General features: G+C 43.4%; 1 protein-coding gene across 1 annotated transcript in view; it reads right to left on the bottom strand.

Annotated features, from left to right (window-relative positions):
• Positions 1 to 968: 968 nt before the first annotated feature.
• MAP3K21 (mitogen-activated protein kinase kinase kinase 21) overlaps positions 969 to 19,399 on the bottom strand; it is a 451,782-nt gene continuing 433,351 nt past the window's right edge. Inside the window, exons 9-10 of the mRNA XM_030198129.1 lie at positions 6,147 to 6,935; positions 969 to 1,767 (exon numbers count right to left, since the gene is read on the bottom strand). Of these exons, the coding sequence (XP_030053989.1) occupies positions 1,379 to 1,767; positions 6,147 to 6,935 (1,178 nt within the window). The 3' untranslated portion in view covers positions 969 to 1,378. The remainder of the gene's footprint in view (positions 1,768 to 6,146; positions 6,936 to 19,399) is intronic.

Here is a 19,399-nt window from a genome sequence, read left to right on the forward strand (position 1 = left end):
AAGATAATTTTTCATTCATGTAAATAGGATCTAGTGATTGAACACGGGCAAAGAATTGAGAATATGATTTCTTCTCAGGCTTGGTATATTCAGAGTTGAGAATTTATTTTTGAATGCAGAGTTAACACCTTTGCACCATCATTTTCTAGTAAAATGTTGTAGGACAACAATCAAAATATGGGGAAGTCAACAAGCCTTCAGGATGCAGATATATTTGAGAGAAGATCAATATATTGGTTAGTATAACCAATTCTGAAAAAAGTGTCTGAAATTAAAGCATAATCTAGAAGGTCACTGGCACAGAAAAAGGCCATAAAACAGTAAGTCCCTGGCACTTCTGAGAATATCAGCCAGCTATTCTGAGCATATATTATGTGAGCTGGATAGCTAGGGTCTAAGTTCTGAAAAAGTAATCCTAAACAGACAAGTCTAAAAAGTGAAATGTAGTAAAAAACAAAACAGAAGAAATACAAACCCAGAAACAATGAGCTAACCCCTATGCCTCAGCTATAGTGCCAGAAATAACTAGAAGGGAGGAAAAAAGTTAAGAATAAAATCTATGGGTTCTATAATGTCCACCACACTACATAACCTAAGCAACCTTTTCATTCTACAATATTGGAGTAAAATGTGATAAAGAAATTCACTAAACTTTACGGTTCTGTCAAGTTAGATTGGTAAAACTACAAAAGATGTATTAGCAAACAGAATTCAAAACTGGGTTAAAAAAACTAGGAATTTTAATTTATATATTGCTGGGCATTAAGTTTAATGTTTTAAATGCTGTCAATATACTTTTTAATAATTTATGAAGACTTTCATATTTTTTTTATTTTTATTACATTTGTACCCCGCGCTTTCCCACTCATGGCAGGCTCAATGCGGCTTACATGGGGCAATGGAGGGTTATGTGACTTGCCCAGAGTCACAAGGAGCTGCCTGTGCCTGATGTGGGAATTGAACTCAGTTCCTCAGGACCAAAGTCCACCACCCTAACCACTAGGCCACCTCCTCTACTCCATTCCATACTTAAACTATAAACCTTTTAAATTTATCCACTATGATACGCTAATAAATGTCAGAATCACATTAGATTTATCCTTGCACTGGGAACTTGCATGCCTCCCTAACTTCCATAATCACAAACAGTGTGACATGGCTGCATGAGAATTCAATGTTGGGCCATATGAATGTAAATCAAATTTCCAAATATTCTCTAAATTCATTAATAAGACCTAGAGAAATCCTGAGTAAGGTAGATTAAGACAGAAAATCTGCCTTATGTAGTGACATGAAAAAAGATAAAAACAAGAAAACCAATTTTAATAAATTTGTTCTCTATAAAAAAGCAACACTTTAAAAGTACAAGGCACTTGTTTTAAGATGGGAATTTCTTCTCCAGTTCATATAAAGATGGACGGCAAGGTTTGTTTTTCACCCTGCAAAGTGGCACAGTGTAGTCCTTGTTTTGTCCTTCCACATCAATATCAAGTAATGAAGGTAAATGATGTTTTGCTCTCTCTTCAGCAGCTAGTAACTTGTTACCATTTGATTCTGCGTTACATCCTGTAGAGTCTGGTTCAGAATGATTAGGCTTAGTTCTTGGAGACAGAACCTGCCTGGGATCTATTCTTCTTTGAGAAGGTCTAGGTCTTGATATAATATTGGTAGCTATTTGCTTTTTAGGTGTATTATCACAGCTAAAAATTCTTGGCGGAAATGGAGGCTGCAATGCCTCAGAATCCAAAGAACAAGATAATCCATTAGCTGTAAATAAAGAAAGATGGCACCATTAAATGATTGTGGATTACAACAGTGATCTTGTTTTTTTAAACACTAATACACAAAAATCACCATTCAGTATCTGATGTACTAAAAAAAAGAGGGACAGATAGATATTCAAGAGATTAACAAGCTAGGATTCTATCTGCTTAAATGAAAAACTCCCCCTACTGAACACTTTTCACAAGGCACTTAAGTTAAGGGCCTTAAAATAGACAAATTAACAGCAAGGCCTCACAATACCTAAACCTCTAACTTCAGCTGAATATTTGTCTAACTTTAGGTGCTTTGGTTAAGTGTTCAGCTTTCAATATCAGTACACATGATAAAAGTCTTCCAGTGAATTATTTTCTGATATGTAGGCATGCCTACATCTTATTTAAAATACAAGTAATCAGTCTATTGTCATCGTCATTGTATTGTCACTGCAAAATACAGCAAATTCCAGATTTCAGGAAGGGGAACATTAAATGCCAGGGAAGTAACCATTGACCAGTTTATCTTTCCAGTGCAAAAATTGTTCTATTTTATTCTATCCTTAATATTTTTCTTAGTTGCCCACTCCTATTTAGATCTAGATGATATAAATAAACTGGTGATTTAGCCATGAGCATACAAATATATAAACCAAATAAATCAGAGAAAATTATATATATATTCATACAAATGTTTCAAATACACAAGTTTTCAATCACTGCTGAAAAAATAAAAAAGGTTGAAATATAACCTGAACAGGTAATTTATTCCAAAATCTGACCGACTAAAAATGAAACATTTAATCTAAAATCTGTATTTACCCAACCGCTTTCATGGAGGGAAAACTGAGTGCATGGCAAGACAACCCTATGGATACTCCTCTGAAGCCAGGAAAGTTAACAGATGAGAAAGTATTCAAGGGAAGAGCCATGTAAAATCTTAAATACAAGCCATTAAAAAAAAATAAATAAATTGAGCCTGGACAGGCAGCCAATGGAGTTCCAGTAGTAGTGGGCAGGTCCTATCATGCTTGTGCATATTAAATATTAATCTGACCACGGTATTATTTAGTAAAAGCTGAAGCTTCTTAAGTAACTTTGAGGACTAATCTTAAACAAAGAATTACAATAGTCAAGTTGAGGTAGAACCTATAACTGAACTAACAGTTTGATGAGTATTATCACAGCTGCATACAGTGATATGAAAATGTTTTTACTCCCCAACTGATTTCCCCTGTTATTCAATATGGTTTCTAGTCTTTAAACACAATGTAATATTAAAAACGGAAACTGGAGTAAACATACAACAGCTATTAATTTAAGGAACAAAGTTAACCAACATCCATTATCCAACACCCATATCACCCATGTGAAAAATTAACTTCCCCTTAATCTTAACTGGTTGCACCACTTTTAGCAGCAATAACTGCAACTAAATGTGTCCTCTAATTTGATATCAGTCTTTCATATTGCTATTGAGTTATCTGTCTACTCTTCTTTCTAGAGCTCCTTTGAGACTCATTCATAGGTTTTGGTGTTATGAACTGCTTATTTCAGGTGCTAAAACAGCATTTCTATTGGGTTCAAGTCAGGTTTTTGACTAGGCCAATTCAAAACTTTACTTTTGTTTCTCTTCAGTCATTTAGAGGCAGACTTGCTTTTGTGTTTTGGATTATTATCTTGCTGTCATTCTATGAACTGGTAAAATTTATCACAGGTGAAGCCGATTCACTTGGTGTGTGCTTTTGAAGCGATTAAGCTCTAGCACAGCTAAACTATTTAGCAAAGCGGACTCTTATCCAATCTACATTTTTTCCTAGTTCATTTTCTAAGGATTTCTGAAATATATTTTTCCGTTGGTTGTTGTGGGGTAGGATGTGTGGAAACGCATTTTACTTCCAAGCAATAAGACAAAATGTGACTATTTTGGAAAGGGATGTGGACTTTCTACAGACACTGGATTGGCTGGTGGGAAAAAACCCCGTTCTGGAGCCATCACAGTGCAAGGTAGTGTCCAAGAATTAACTAATTATAGACCAGTGGCTTCCATTCCACTGCTTACGGTAAAGGAGAGATAGGCGATGAAATAAACTGGAATCATATTTGGATACTTTTCAACTGTTACATAGATATTAGTCAGGTTTTTGCCAAGGTTTTAGTACAGAAACAATGGTCAACTCTGATTACTTCTGGTCAAAGGTTGCTGAGCCAGGATCAGACCTCTCTGATTATTTAGTTTGACCTGTCCAGTGCCTTTGACCTAGTGGACCACTGGATCTTACTATTCCTTTTAGATTTGAGATTCATGGTACGTTCTTTCATGGATCCAGGGCTTTTTAAATAGATCTTACAGGGTGAAGATGTGTGATGATCTATCCAATCCATGGAGAGTTATCTGTGGAGTGCCACACGGCTCTCCCCTTTGTTATTTAATATTTTAATGTAGCTGTTAGTTTGTCATCTGGAGAGACTTAGGCTGCAGGTTTTTATCTAAGCAGATATTATTATCCTACCTTTCACTTCGGGTAATGTTGCCCATGAATCGAATCTCCTACAGTATGTCTCAACAGTAGAAGCTTTGGTTCACTCATTTAATTTGAACAAAGAGAAGATCACATTTTTATGGGTGGGTGCGCCAGCTTTTATAAGAGATAATCCTGTTATAGAGATTGATAGTCTCAAGTTAAAGCTAGACTGTTTCTAGAATTTTGGGTGTTGAAGTAGATAGTCAATTATTTTTAACTGCTCAGGTTAGTAAAATAGTTAGAAACTCTTTTCTGCTTCTTAGAAAATTAAGGGTCATTCTTTTAAGTTCTTTGACCTGGCAGTATTTCAATTGATGGTCAATCTTTAGTACTCTCAACTCCATATATATTGGTTGTTCAAAGGCTTTGAAGGTTACACTGCAAAGAGTGCAGAACGCTGCAGTAGATAAGTAAGAACCTATCACCCCTCTTCTGTCACAATTACACTGGTTGCTGGTAAAAACCAGATTACAATTCAAATAAGGCCTTTTCACAGTGATATTCCAGTAAGATCACTTTTCTTTACTGAATGTAAGTTATTTTAGATCTATTAGAAATTTGTTAGGTTTTCCTTCTGTTCGGAATGTCAAGGTTTTGCGTCTTTTTAAGGCCTCTATCATATCAAGCAGGATCTTATTGGAATCTTTTACCCCCATCCCTTAGACAAACAGAACTATCATCAGTTTAGAAAGCTGCTGAAGACTTTTCATTTTAGAAAATAGTTTTTGAGCTTTATTTGTTACTAATTATTTGGGCTATTGTGGGGTTTTGAACTTATTTAACTTGCTGGCTATTTCAGGATATAAGATTATAGTATAATGTAAAGGAATCCTACACATGCTCATTAAAGGCTTTTGTTTTTTTTCTAGAATGTTCTGGTTCAGCTTTGGATCATGAAGTCACACTTCTCAATTGATTGATGAACTGTATCTTCACATAAAACTTTAATATGAAAACTAATATGAAAGCTGCTGAACTTCCAGTTCCTCAAATTTATGTCACCTCATTTAGTCAGGGACTCCGTGATCATGTGATTCATTCAATGAATGAAAGTTAGTAGTGGAGAAAAGACAGCTTACTTGATCTCCTCCATTTAATAAGCAAAGAGGGCTTGAGAAATCCAAAGCACCAGGTTGCCATAGTGCCTAGATATTGGACTGTGGTGCCCAGTACTTTGTGAACCCCTCCCCCACCACTGCACAAACTGGCTTTCCTGCCATCTGCACTGCAGTAAGTTTGAGCCATGTAGCGCAAGTTTCAAATCACATAAGGCATAAACAAGCACCACATGGCTTAAACTCACTGTATGTCAAGCTGCACAATACAGACTGCAAGAAAACCCGTTTCTGCATGGTAAGGGTGACTGGCTATGAAAGAGCGAGATGGGGCCTGAGCCCTAATGACAGGTGAAACCAAGTGGCAAATGCTTCAGGCATAGCTACCAAGGGCACTCATATGCGGTCAACATGTTTTTGGGGTGGAAGGGGGGAGCTGGGTTTTTTTTCCTGTTGCCTCTGTTCAGTGACACATTAAGGATCTGATTTACTAACTCTCTTTCATATAGACAGAGAATGGGACCTTAGAAAATCAGGCCCTAATGAGCTGCTGTAGACCTTGGCAGGGACGTCTCCAACCCCTAAACGTTGGCAGAAACAATAGGAGGGAACAGCAACAAAGGTCCTAGTTGCTGGCTCCCAAATTTTATGCCTTGCTACTGAATAAGAAAATTCATCAAGACCTAGGTTACAAGATTAGCTGGGTGAAGTTCATTAAATAAATAAATAAAAATTTACAGATTTATGGAACAGAGTTTGCATTTTCACTGTTGCAGCAATGTTAATCCTCCCATCCCAGCTTTACTTACTGGTCACCTGATGGGCATTTCCTTCTGATACTGTCCGTCTGTGATGCAGCACACACCGTTTTGATGAGCTGTTATTTGGCAAAATCGCAGCTTCTTGCTTCAATAGAGGAAGAGACTGTTTATGAAATTCACTAGTATGAACAAAGTCATGAGCCACAGTTTCACTTTGCTCACTTGCATTAGCAGTGACTGTAGGTGGGAAGCCCTGAAATGGAACTTTGGTCTCACAAACACTAGGTACAATGCAAGTACAATTATCTTCACTGTCAGACTGAAGTAAACACCTTGTGGACATGGAAGGCAAAGACAGAAGATTCACAGTGCTGGGAAGCAAGTCTAGAGATGAAGTGCTCATTTCTTCTTTCTTCAGCTGATGTCTTGTAGGACTGGCACCCCTCTGAAACTTTGAAGTTCGATGGAATATTCTCTCACATTTCTTCTTTTCCTCCTTGGGCAACAATTCATCCGGCTGCTGCAATTTATTTATTTCTCTAATATCTACACCCAAAGTCACAGATGCAAGAAGTACAGCACATTCATACAGCACATTTTCAATTTTCTTCTTCTGCAGTGTCCTCTTCAGGCTGTTGGTGGGAGTCACCTGGGGAGTACTACTTGCTGAACTAGCAGATGTTCCTTCCTCAAAGCTTTCATTCTCATCTGCATTCTCTTCCTCATCATCTTTCCAAAGAGGTAGTTCAATATAGGCTTGATTAGGCAACTTTAATTGCTTTGGTCTTTTACAGTCTAGCTCTTCTGTGAAAGACCTCATTGGATCCACACAGATACCTAGATTAAAAAAAAGAAGAGCATACACAAATGGCACATTATGTGTCTACTTAAAACCAGCCTGTGCCTAAATTTTCACATATTTATAGTCAGTTATAAAGTGCAGTACCATGTAAACTTTCCATTTTTAATGCCAACTTCACAGTCTCAAAGGCATACAAGAATTACTGAAGTTGCAAAATCCTTCAAGGTACCACTCTCCTAAAGACAGACAAGCCAACCAAGAGCACCAAAATTCTCTCTCGAGATTATTAGCACTAGTGGTATCTGAATGCATGGCTTAGGTATGAGATAGTGCATGCCAGAATAAAAAGAAAATATGAGGTGCTCAGACTACTGTCAGAAGGAAAGAAATGCAGCAAGAAGCTTGGAAGAGGAAGATAAACACTGTATTCTGCCAAAATATAAACTGTAAATCATTAACTGCTCAGTGTTGTATTATAATGATGTGTCTATGATTACTTGCTATATCATCAAACAAAAAAAAATTCAAAAATGGCAGAAAACCTTTACATCACTAGGCTGAATATTTGTTAGGACTGCATTGTAGTAGTAAGCAGCTTTTAATAAGAGGACTCGGTTTACAGGAGTGCTACAGTTGCATCATAATCAGTCCCTCACCAACAGTCATAATCCTAAATGAAAGTCACAAAATCCTCATTTGGGATCATGAGCATTTATGCACAGAAGAAAAGAACCACCACCACATAGCCACTCAATTCACACAGGAAAGCATGGGTTTAGTAAGTTATGTCTAAAGACTGCTGAGCCACTAGGGTACTACCGCTAGGGGTCACACTGCTTGCCATAAATATCTTATACAAAACCAAAACTTGGTAGAGGGTGTAACATTTTTAGGACACCAAGGAGCCCAAGAGGAATGACATATATTTTCCTGATCCATGTAGACACAGTGTCGCTGTAATGATCAGAATGTGTGTACATCTGTTATGTAAGCACCTGATTTGGGGTGGGGAGGGGAGTGCAGACAGCGTTAAAGAGAAAAAAATGTTTGGATACCTGTCAATGAATGTTTATACTGCCATATGCCCTCTTTACTTCTTATTGAACCCGAGGCTCAAAAACGGCAGGAGGAAACAGATAAGTGGAAAAAAAAAGGCAGCTGAATTTTTTTGCCTATATCTGGACCGTTATTAAACAGAGTGCACTAACACCACATACAACATTTAATATAACGTAACATGAGATTTAGGAAGGACTTTGCAACACTGTCTACAAGTTCAAATAGGGAAGCTTTAAGGGATGTTACTGGTACAGCTGAACTGCAAACAGAGAAGACTTAGTAACTGCCTCAGCCATTAGTAAGGATGCTGCAGAAAGACTTCAAATTTTTGGATTTATTCAAATTTTTGGATTTATTCAGAAGATTCCTTGGGTTTCTGACAAGGTTCAACTGTTGATATTTCAGGACAGAAAGCTGGTTTTGATATCGACTGCATGAATCCTTTGCTAGTGAGATTTAAGAAGAGTTATAATCAGATTAAACTATAAAGTAATATGTTTCTATTAGATTATGACAATCACAGAATAGGCTATATGACCTCTTCCAGAATATTAGGACCTATGGGGCCAATGCAGAAAAGTGTGATCAGGCTTTGTGCACTTTAGTGGACAATTCTTTGGTTGTGCAATGAAGATTTTGTGCAAAAGCTAACCCTGTGCTAAGCCTTGAGCACACAGCGCATTTAAATCGTTGTAATAAGACTAGTTCAATAATTAGCGCAGATGCAAAGAAGTACAATGAAGAGTGAAAGCCTGATCACAATGCTGAGGCTTTAATGTCATGTGATAGCAGGTGTTAAGAACCAGCAGCTTGGCTTCAGTAATCTGAGATAAAGAGCTGCACTTCACTTCAGATCGCCGATCACCCCAGACATTTCACCTCCAACCCCAAAGATGACCCCTCCAACGAGCCCCCCCCACAAAGCCATGGTGGTCTAGTGGAATGCTCCCTTCACCGATCCCGAGAGATGATCCCCTAACAGCCTCCCAAACAATCCCTGGCTATCCAGCAAACATCGACTCTTCTTGTGTACCTTTAAAATGGGAAGGCAAGAGCAATGCCCAATTCACTCCTGCCTCCATACCATCTTTCAAAATGGTGGCACCTGACTTGGAATAATGGAGACTCTTTCCAGGAGTAGCACACCTGCCAAAATTATTCCAAGGGCAATAACTCATTCAGAAGTCACAAAATGCCCTGGAACATTCAAAGAACTGCAGGCCTCTCTAGCTTCAGCTAATGTCAGTGTTCATTGCTCCACAATAAGAAAGAGTAACATATTCTCGTCTCACATTTGAATCCAGCTACAAGAGGAGAAAAATCTGGCTGCTCATGGTATACCGAGGACCTCGTAACACCACATTATCTGTGAAATTCCTTGAGTTGATTACACAAGTGACCCTGAATTACCCTAGAATGGTGATCATGGGAGATTTCAACCTACACATCGAAACCCAAGATACCACCACAAGAACTCGTCCTGGATACGATGACAGAATTAGGATTCACACGTGATCAATTCTCCAACCCATGAAAAGGGTCACATACTAGACTTGGTTTTCTACAAAGGGGTTGATATCCCAGAATACCAGGATAGCAGTATTGAAATAACCCCCCTATCATGGACAGACCATTTTCTAATTTAGTTTTCCCTAAGTGACCACCTGAAACAAATGGCACCTCCCAGTTTGGAAGGAGATCAGAGACAAGAAAGAGCTGATTGCAGAGAATTTCCTAGAAGCCATGGACTATACATATGTGGATGAAAAGACAACTATAGTAACAGAACAGGTTGATATTTGGAACTTAGAGAAAACAGCACAACTAAAAAAGGTCTTATGTCCCACTCACAAATGCTCACCTTACGCGCGGAAGGAAACTGGAAAGGAGATGGTGTAAATTGTGCCTGGATGAGGACAGGCAAAACTGTAGGAATCACACGACAGAGTACCACCAAGGCTTAACAGCAGCCAAACTACAATATTTCTCTCAATGCATTGAACAGGCTGTCAATTCAACCAAAAACCTGTTCAGCATAGTAAACAGCCTACTGCAACCCCACAACGGAACCAGCCTGCCCAGTCACAACTGAACTGAAGTGATTTTTCCGCAACCTCGGAGTCATGTTCGACTCCTCCCTCTCCTTCTCTGCGCATATCCAATAGACTGCCAAAACCTGTCGCTTCTTCCTCTTCAACATCAGCAAAATTCGCCCTTTCCTTTCTGAGCACACCACACGAACTCTCGTCCATGCTCTCATTACCTCTCGCCTTGACTACTGCAACTTACTCCTCACCGGCCTCCCACTTAGCCATCTATCCCCCCTTCAATCTGTTCAGAACGCTGCCGCACGTCTTATATTCCGCCAGAACCGATATACTCATATCACCCCTCTCCTCAAGTCACTTCACTGGCTTCCGATCAGATACCGCATACAATTCAAGCTTCTACTCCTTACCTACAAATGCACCCGGTCTGCGGCTCCTCACTACCTCTCTACCTTCATCTCCCCCTATGTTCCCACCCGTAACCTCCGCTCATAGGACAAATCCCTCCTCTCCGTACCCTTCTCCACCACTGCCAACTCCAGGCTCCGCTCATTCTGCCTTGCCTCACCCTATGCCTGGAACAATCTTCCTCAACCCCTACGCCAATCCCCCTCCCTACCCATCTTTAAATCTCTGCTTAAAACTCACCTCTTCAATGCTGCTTTCGGCACCTAACCTTTCGAGAAATATAGTAAGCCCTATCAGATCGACTCTACACTTGTCTTTTAGATTGTACACTTGTCTTTAGATTGGACACCTGTCTTTTAGATTGTAAGCTCCTTGAGCAGGGACTGTCCTTCCATGTTAAATTGTACAGCGCTGCGTAACCCTAGTAGCGCTTTAGAAATGTTAAGTAGTAGTAGTAGTAGGGTTGTCAGAGACTGGGCCCGCCTCGATGTGGAGGACCTATGTCCTCAAGAACGGTGTCAAGGAGCCGGCTGTTACGTCTGTGGCCGTGACCACCCTCAGACTTACCCTGTTTCTGGGAGTCAGTGGCTGTGCTGGCTTCTGCTTGTCTCTGTGTCTGTCTCTGTCTTAGTTTCTCTCTGGCTCTGTGTGCTGATTGCCCTACTGAACCTCACCTGTGTAGGCTATGCCTTTTCCAAGATGGCTGCCGCCGACTCCTCTATGCCAGTATCCAAGATGGCTCCCGCTGGGCTGACTTCTCTGTGTGTCAAGCCTCTGTTTGGATGCAAGGTGATTGCTGCAGCTGTGCCTCTGGTGTGGAAGGGCTTTATTAATCACTTAGAGACTACAGCCCTGGCCTTTGCATTTCATTAAGGGCCCTGGTGTATAGAGTGCTCTGTACACTGTTTCAGTGTTTGCTCTGTGTGAGTTTCTATGTGTGACTAGATAGCTTAGGCACCGTATGGCTTGTTAGCCTGTGTATAGCTTTGCTAGTGCTCTGTGTTTGTTTAGACTAGCCAGCTTAGGCACCGTGTGGCTTGTTAGCCTGTGTATAGCTTTGCTAGTGCTCTGTGTTTGTTTAGACTAGCCAGCTTAGGCACCGTGTGGCTTGTTAGCCTGTGTATAGCTTTGCTAGTGCTCTGTGTTTGTTTAGACTAGCCAGCTTAGGCACAGCTTTGTTGTTAGCTGTTGTATAGCTTTCATGTCTCCTGAGTGTGCTCTGTGTATGTTTCTTGTGTATGACTGGTTTGCCTGGGTATAGCGTTTCTATTAGCCTAGGTACAGTTTACTAGTCATTGTGTTTAAACCTGCCGACTGCCAGAACCCGGACAGTCCCTGCATGTTGGCCTTGCCTGCGCCTAGGTGCCAGGGGGCACTCCTGGATCTTCATTCCTGCTGTTCCTGCTTGCAAGTTCCAGTTCCGGGTTTTCCTGTAAGTCCTACCGGCTGCCAGAACCTGAGGGCTCAACCCTCGGGGAAAGGTGGTCAAGCGTAGGTGAAGCCTAGGTCCAGTGTGTTCCAGTCCAGCGGGTTTCACTCCTGTATGTTCCAGTCCTGTGGGGCCCTCCAGTGTGTTCCAGTCCAGCGGGCTCCACTCCAGTGCGCACCCGTCCGGTGCGTTCCAGTTCCGTGTATTCCGGTGTAGAACTCCAGTCCGGGGTTCCGGTCCAGTTTTGTCTCATCTCTACCTTGGAGGTGATCTTGCCTGCCACTGCCGCTCCACGGTAGTGGCCCATGGGCTCACGAACCCAGTGCTCCCGGGGAAGAAGCCTGACAGTATGCCAAGGTCCTCGAGCACGCGACACCGGCTCCTGCCTCAACTCTGGTGAAGCTTCCTCCATCAATGGAAAACCAGCCTGGGTGGCAATCAACACCGCAGCCGCAAGTGGTGCCAGAGGCTGCACTGCAGGCTGGGTCCAGGCGGGGCTGCAGTGGAAGGCATGGCAGGCACCCCTGATGCACATCACTGCATCAATCCCTCCAACAGCTCTGGGAGCAGGGCCCGGATGCACTCGTCGAGAGCCACCATCTGTAAAGGCTGAGGGGCCCATTGGGGCTCAGGTTGCCAAGTCACTTGTGGTAAGGGAGCAGGATCTCGGCTGCTACGAGAAGTACACATCGGCACCACTTGAATAGAGGGGGAGCAGTCCTCCCAGCGTTGGAGCAGTTTCTCTTGAGATCAGATTAAGCTGACAGTGGAAAAAGTTGTACTGGCCGACATCCTTGGTTTTACTCCAGGGCTCCTCATTTATCTTTTAATCATGATTGATCAAGAAATGCTGATGGTAATCTGGGCCTAGCCTTTGTGCTTGAAAAACATGTTTGCACAGCTCTAAGGTTTTTGTGATCATTACTAATTGATTATTAAATGCACCTTCAGTTGATGTATTGCTGAATCCCAATTGATTGACCCCTGAGGAAGGCTGATATAGTCGAAACACAGACCGTGTTGGGTCCTGATTAAAGTTTTTTGGAGCATCTTACCCTTGTGTGTGGTGACTGATCTCTTGACATTGGGCCCTCTCCACCCTATTTCTGTTGTGTTCGATTGCTGTGGAGAGTGTGAACCCCGCTTTGTCTTTCTGTGTGTGGAATTAGAAAAGTACAACTCACTATACGCAGGCTGCAAAGAGCAAATACTGAGGAAACTTCAAACAGCCCAGAACACAGCAGCCAGGCTCATCTTCGGAAAACCAACATATGAAAGGGCAAAACCACTACGAGAGAAATTACATTGGCTTCCACTTAAGGAACGCGTTACTTTTAAAGTTTGCACATTAGTCCATAAGATCATTTACGGCGAAGCCCCAGCGTACATGTCTGATTTAATAGACCTACCACCCAGAAACGCTAAAAGATCATCCCGAACACACCTCAACCTCCACTTCCCTACTTGCAAGGGCCTGAAATACAAGACGCTACACGCGTCAACCTTTTCCCACATGAGCACGCAGTCTTGGAATACACTACCGCGCAACCTAAGAATGATTAACGAACAAGCTTCCTTCCGTAAACTACTGAAGACTCACCTGTTTGAAAAAACTTACGGAAAGAGCCAAAACACACAGAGTCCATACTCACTGTTCATCAATGCAACATACATCCACTTCTGATCCCTCATCCCGTAATCCAGTCAATCATACATTTATTCACGGAACTATGTACACCATATGTCTTTGTGTCTAACACTGCCCTTTTAGCTTCCCATTGTCTCCTTCCAATGTTTCTATGTTGATGTCCCATTGTTATATTCCTAATGATATTCGAATGTCTCGCATAACTCTGTACAATGTAATCCATAACCAAGTTGTAACAAATGTATTTCCATTATTCATATCTTATTGTAAGCCACACTGAGCCCGCAAAAAGGTGGGAAAATGTGGGATACAAATGAAATAAATAATAATACAAAGAAGGGTGACGAAAATGATAAAGGGGATTTGACAACTTCCCTGTGAGAAAAGGCTAAAGAGGCTAGGGCTCTTCAGCTTAGAGAAGAGACAGCTGAAGGGAGATATGATAGAGGTCTATAAAATGAGTGATAGATGTAAATCGCTTGTTTACCCTTTCCAAAAATACAAGGACTAGGTGGCATTAAATGAAGTTACTAAATACTAAATTTAAACGAATATGAGAATGTATTTCTTCACTCAATGTGTAATTAAACTCTTGAATTCCTTGCCAGAGGATTTGGTAAAAGCAGTTAGCTTAGCAGGGTTTAAAAGGAGTTTGGATAATTTCCTAAAAGAAAAGCCCATAAGCCATTATTAAGATATACTTGGGAAAATCCACTGCTTATTTCTACAATGAGCAACATAAAATCTGTTTTACTCTTTTGGGATATTGCCAGGTACCTGTGACCTGGATTGGCCACTGTTGGAAACAGGATACTGGGCTGGCAATGCTGATGTTCCTATGTTCTTAACAGAGAAGGAATGAGGGCAAAAGGGATACAGAGGGGAGAGTTTAGACTGATGAGAGGGAAAGAGATGGAATTAGGGTTGGGGCAGATGGAAAGAGAAAGGAGGTGAAGAAGGAGTGTGGGCAGAGTGAGGGATGTTCATGGCACAAGAAGGGAAGAGTTGAAAAAGGGGTGACACGGAACGCCTAGCCACCCACCTGGGGCTACCCTGTGGCGGCTACTTAGAGGGTCTATCCCCAGCACAGCTCGGGTCTGCCTACACCTGTCGCTTCTGCTCTACACTAGCACCCTACTCCCACCAACTGAGTCCTACCCGCCTCTGGGCAAGTCTCCCGCTCTCAAATTGTCCCCAGTGATTTCTAGGTTACTGGGGCCACACTCCCAGTGGTTCCACAGTTCCTGGAAAGCACTTACAGATCAAACACACAAACCACCAGAATTCTTAAGTCAGCCCAGACAAGCAGAGGCAATAGCTAAAAATGTTTACTGTCATGAAAAATTAGAACAATGAACAGAAAAGGCGCAATCAGCAAAACAACAACAGGTAACTGATATATGGATCAATTATAACACTATCTAAACATTTGTTTACTATCTAAATAGTACCTGGGGAGTTCAGGATACATAACTGCTCATAGGTTATCAAATATAACTGTTCACAGGGCCTCAGCAAAGAGATCTTTCTCTCTCTTCTCCCTGGCTAAGACTGGAGAAAAAGCCAGTACATCCTGGCTGAATTTGAGCTCCTGGGCCAATCAGAGCCCAGAACAGCACATTTTAAAAGTAGCTGGCCACATCACTGAAGGTTAACTTCTTCTCTGTGTTAACTACATAAGGGACAGTCAGTTCTCTGTAACAGCTTTAAACATAAATCACATTTGGCCAAACTAGAGAAATAAACTTCAAGAAGTAATTAATACAGTTTACAAGCTTAAAACTCACTGTTTTGTCACAGGGGGCAGAGAGGGGAGTGTGCAGTGGTGTCAGGATAAGAAGAGTGGGCTATGGCAATAGGAGAGGAAGAGAAGGCAGCGGGGATGAAAGTGAAAAGGTGGGTGGAAGGGGGTAAAGTGATAGGAATGGGGGATGAGTGAAGGGAAGTGCAAGGGATAAGAGAAAGGGAGAGAATGAAGTTGTTGGGTACAGTTTACAGGTGGGAAGAGAATTGGGAAAGGATACAAGTTTTTTTTTTTGAGGGGAGGGGGGGGGGGTCACAGTCTTACTGTCTCCAGGGAGGGGGGAGCTGCTGTGTTGGGGCCACTAAGCCCCTCTTGTTTTTCACTGAAGTGGTGGTGTTCGGCCCATTTACTGTCACCACCCACCATTGCTTCAATCAGATTTAAGACAGATTTTCTGGATGTTAATTTTATCTACGCAGAGGAAACCAAATGACAAATGCAGCTACCTCTATAATTCAAGATTTCACCCTTCACATATACAACCAAGTCACACAATTATAAACTGTATATGTTCTGACTAGGGCTGGACATTTAACACGTTTTTAATACGATTAATACATAAACATTTTTTAACTCATGTTAATAATTTTAACGGGTTAATCGCATTACACTGCCTGCTCCTTGCCCCACTACCTGCGTCTCTCCCCATCTCTCCCATTGTCCTTTTCTTTCAGCTTTATCATTTTCTGCTTCCACTGTTCTGCCCCGTCTCCTTCCGCAAAGCTCTGGTATCTCCCTCTCCCTCCCCCTCCTAGCTAACCTTTACTGTCTGCAGCACTAAGGAGGTGTGCAGCACTAGACGTACGCTACTTCTTTTGAGCTGTGAGCCCTCCCTCTGTAACTCCCATGTCCACTGACAGAACTTCCTGTCGGCGGTACGCTACAGAGGGAGGGCTCCTAGCTTGAGACAAACAACAGTAAACAAAAGCAGGGAGGGTTGGGGAGAGTCAGATGCCTGAGTGAAGGGGGGAGAGGAGAGGCAGAGAAAGAAGCTGGGGACCTTCGGGAGAAAACAGAGACTGTGGGGTTGCTGGTGTGGGGAAGCAGAGTGCAACAGGCAAAGGGGAGGGGAGATGCAGCCAGGCCAAGTAAAGATGCCAGGATCTGAAATAGGGGATGGGATAAACAAACAAACAAGGGAGATTGTGCTCATGTAGAGGAGGGGATGGGAGGTTAAGGGAAAGGAGGGGGGAGGGGATGGTGCCCTTGGAAGGGGAGAGAAGAAAGAGAGGAGAAAGGGAGAGAGGGGAGGGGAGGAGAGCAGAAGGGAAGAAAGAAGTGAGAAGACTGTGCCCATACTGGGAAGGGGAGAAGAGGAAATTGTGCCCATGGAGGGGAAAGAAGAAGAGAGGTAATTGTGCTCATAGAGTGGAAGGAAAGGGAAGAAAAAAGAGAGGAGATAGTGCTCATGGAGGGGATGGGAAGGGAAGAGAAATGGGAGGGGATGAGAAGGGAAGAGAAATGGGAAGAGATGGAGTCCATGGAGGGGAGGTGAAGGGAAGAGAATAGATGAAAACTAGACAGGATTTCATGAGGAGGAAAAAAGTTTAACATGAAAGATGAATACATGTTTAAGATGGCCACCGAGCAAGAGGCATAGTGACAAGCTCCGACCCAGCGATCCTGCCGAAACACCCTGCTGGGCCCCGACCGACCGATCTCTCGATGGGTGGAAGCCCAGAGAGGGTGTCTACAAGCAGAATCCTGAAAAAGGCCCCCACAAAGGCTCACCTGCAATCAGCTGGTCCAGAATCGAGTTGATCTATGGAGGTCTGATCGGACAACCTCCCAGGGAGTGGAGGCCCGAGGTAGGAGTCACCAAATGAGCATCGAGAAGGAGTGGCAGAACAGAAACTGGGCAAAAGGCCCCAGGAAAGGCTCACCAGCGATCAGCAGGTCAGGACCGAACTGATCGGGCAACCTCCCAGGGAGAGGAGTTCGCCAAATGAGCGCAGTGTTCAAGCGCTGAGCGGGTGCCAAGCTCCCTTGACCCAAGCGGTGAGGGCATAATTATGCGTAGGGAGCATTTCCCGATATGGATGCAACCGGATCACCAAAGTGAACGGCTGAGTGGCTGCGGGTCGCAGCCAGACTGCTAGAGAGGCGGTGGGCCCTGGGAACAGCCAAGCCGAAGGGATGGACAACTGCATGGTGCAGGATCTTCACTCTGCCACCAACCCCAATTTTACAATAGAAGGCGACAGGAATGCACTCACGGACCCATTCGCAGCTGAAGATGGGGACGACTTCCTTGCTGGGCAGAATAAAGGTTCTTGTTTCTATTTCTTGCCACTGCTGGGAAAAAGGAAGAGCAGTGAAGCTCTATCTCCCATCGCTGCTGGGAACAAGGGAGAGCAGTGAAGCTCTCCCCATGTGGTTGTCCTAATACCAATTCAACTCTAATCTGAACATACAGATGATTGTGTTTCACTACTGTTTACCTCATCTAACAAGTGATTGTATATTAACGTAAGGCTTGCACTAAAAATCGGACAAGAATGTACAGATCACTTTTTGAAATGTTGATTACCACATCTAACAGTTGATTGTATTGTAGCACCATTATCTAGCAAAATTATACAGATGACTGTGGTTTAAATGTTGTTTACCTCAACTGATAATTGACTGCAACTTAACGATGTTTAACACTATTTAATGCTTTTTACCACCGTTACCTCATCTGACACGCGACTGTACTTTAAAGCTATCTAGCGATGACTGTCTCACAGAATTGTAACACTCTGACTAATCCTAACACAAACAAATAGCAGAGGCCACGATGATACTCTACAACACACACAAAAAAAAATTACAGATTGACTGGTTTAAATGTTGTTCATCTCACCTGACAACTGACTGTACTTTAACGCTGTTTAACACTATCTTAATGTTGCCTACCGCTGTAACCCCATCTGATAGGCGATAGTATCCCAATGCTATTTAATGAAGACATTGTCTCACAGAACTTCAATACCCAAATTAATCTTAACACAACCCAAAAGTAGAAACCATAACAATACTCTCCCCCAAAATGGCCAACCTAAGGGCATGGATCTTCTAATAAATAAATAAATATATATATATACACACACTAGTATAAAAGGCCCGTTTTGGTAGGCAATGAAACGGGCGCTAGCAAGGTAATCCCCCCCTGTAGCGTCCTTCCTGTCTCCCCTGCCCCCCCTGCAGCCACCCATCTGGTCTCAGGACCCCCTCCCCACCAACCCTCCTCTGCCCTGCAGCCACGCATGTACAGCGGCCCTCCTCTCTCCCCTGCTCCCCCTGCAGCCACCCATGTCCAGCGACTCTCCTCTCCCCCTGCCCCCCCCTGCAGCCATCCATGTCCAGCAACCCTCCTCTCCCCCTGCAGCTACCCATGTCCAACGACCCTCCTCTCCTTTCCCCTTGCCCCCCTGTAGCCACCCATGTCCAGCGACCCACCTCTCTCCCCTGCCCCCCCTGCAGCGTCCCTTCTGTCTCCCCTGCAGCCACCCATCTGGTCTCAGGATCCCCTCCCCACCTCCATCTTCCCTGCCCCCCCCCCCGCAACCATCCATGTCCAGCGACTCTCCTCTCCCCCTGCAGCCACCCATGTCCAGCGACCCTCCTCTCCCCCTGCCCCCCTCTAGCCACCCATGTCCAGCGATCCTTCCCTCCCCCCTCGGCGCATCACCCAAACCCCTACCCCCCCCCCAGCACATCACCCAAGCCCCTACCCCCCCAGCACATCACCCAAGCCCCTACCCCCCCCCTCGGGCACATCAACCCCCTCGCCACCCGCAGCCGCCAATACTAATGCTGTCCGGCCGCTGCTGCATCTCCTGTTGAGCAGCAGTGGCTGGTACAAAAAGAAAAAAGCCAAAAAAAGATTTTAAACCTGAAACACGGCTCCGTAGACAGCCATCTGGCATTGGCTGTCATCTCTGCAGACGCTCCTCCTCTCCCCTCTGACGTCGCTGCGCTCCTCCGGGGTCTTCCTGCAGGGGCAGTGACGTGGAGGGGAGAGGAGGAGCGGCTGCAGTGACGACAGCCAATACCAGTTGGCTGTCTACGGAGCCGTGTTTCAGGTTAAAAATCTTTTTTTGGCTTTTTTCTTTTTGTAC

Source organism: Microcaecilia unicolor, chromosome 3 (assembly GCF_901765095.1).
Source record: "Microcaecilia unicolor chromosome 3, aMicUni1.1, whole genome shotgun sequence".
NCBI lineage: Eukaryota > Metazoa > Chordata > Amphibia > Gymnophiona > Siphonopidae > Microcaecilia > Microcaecilia unicolor.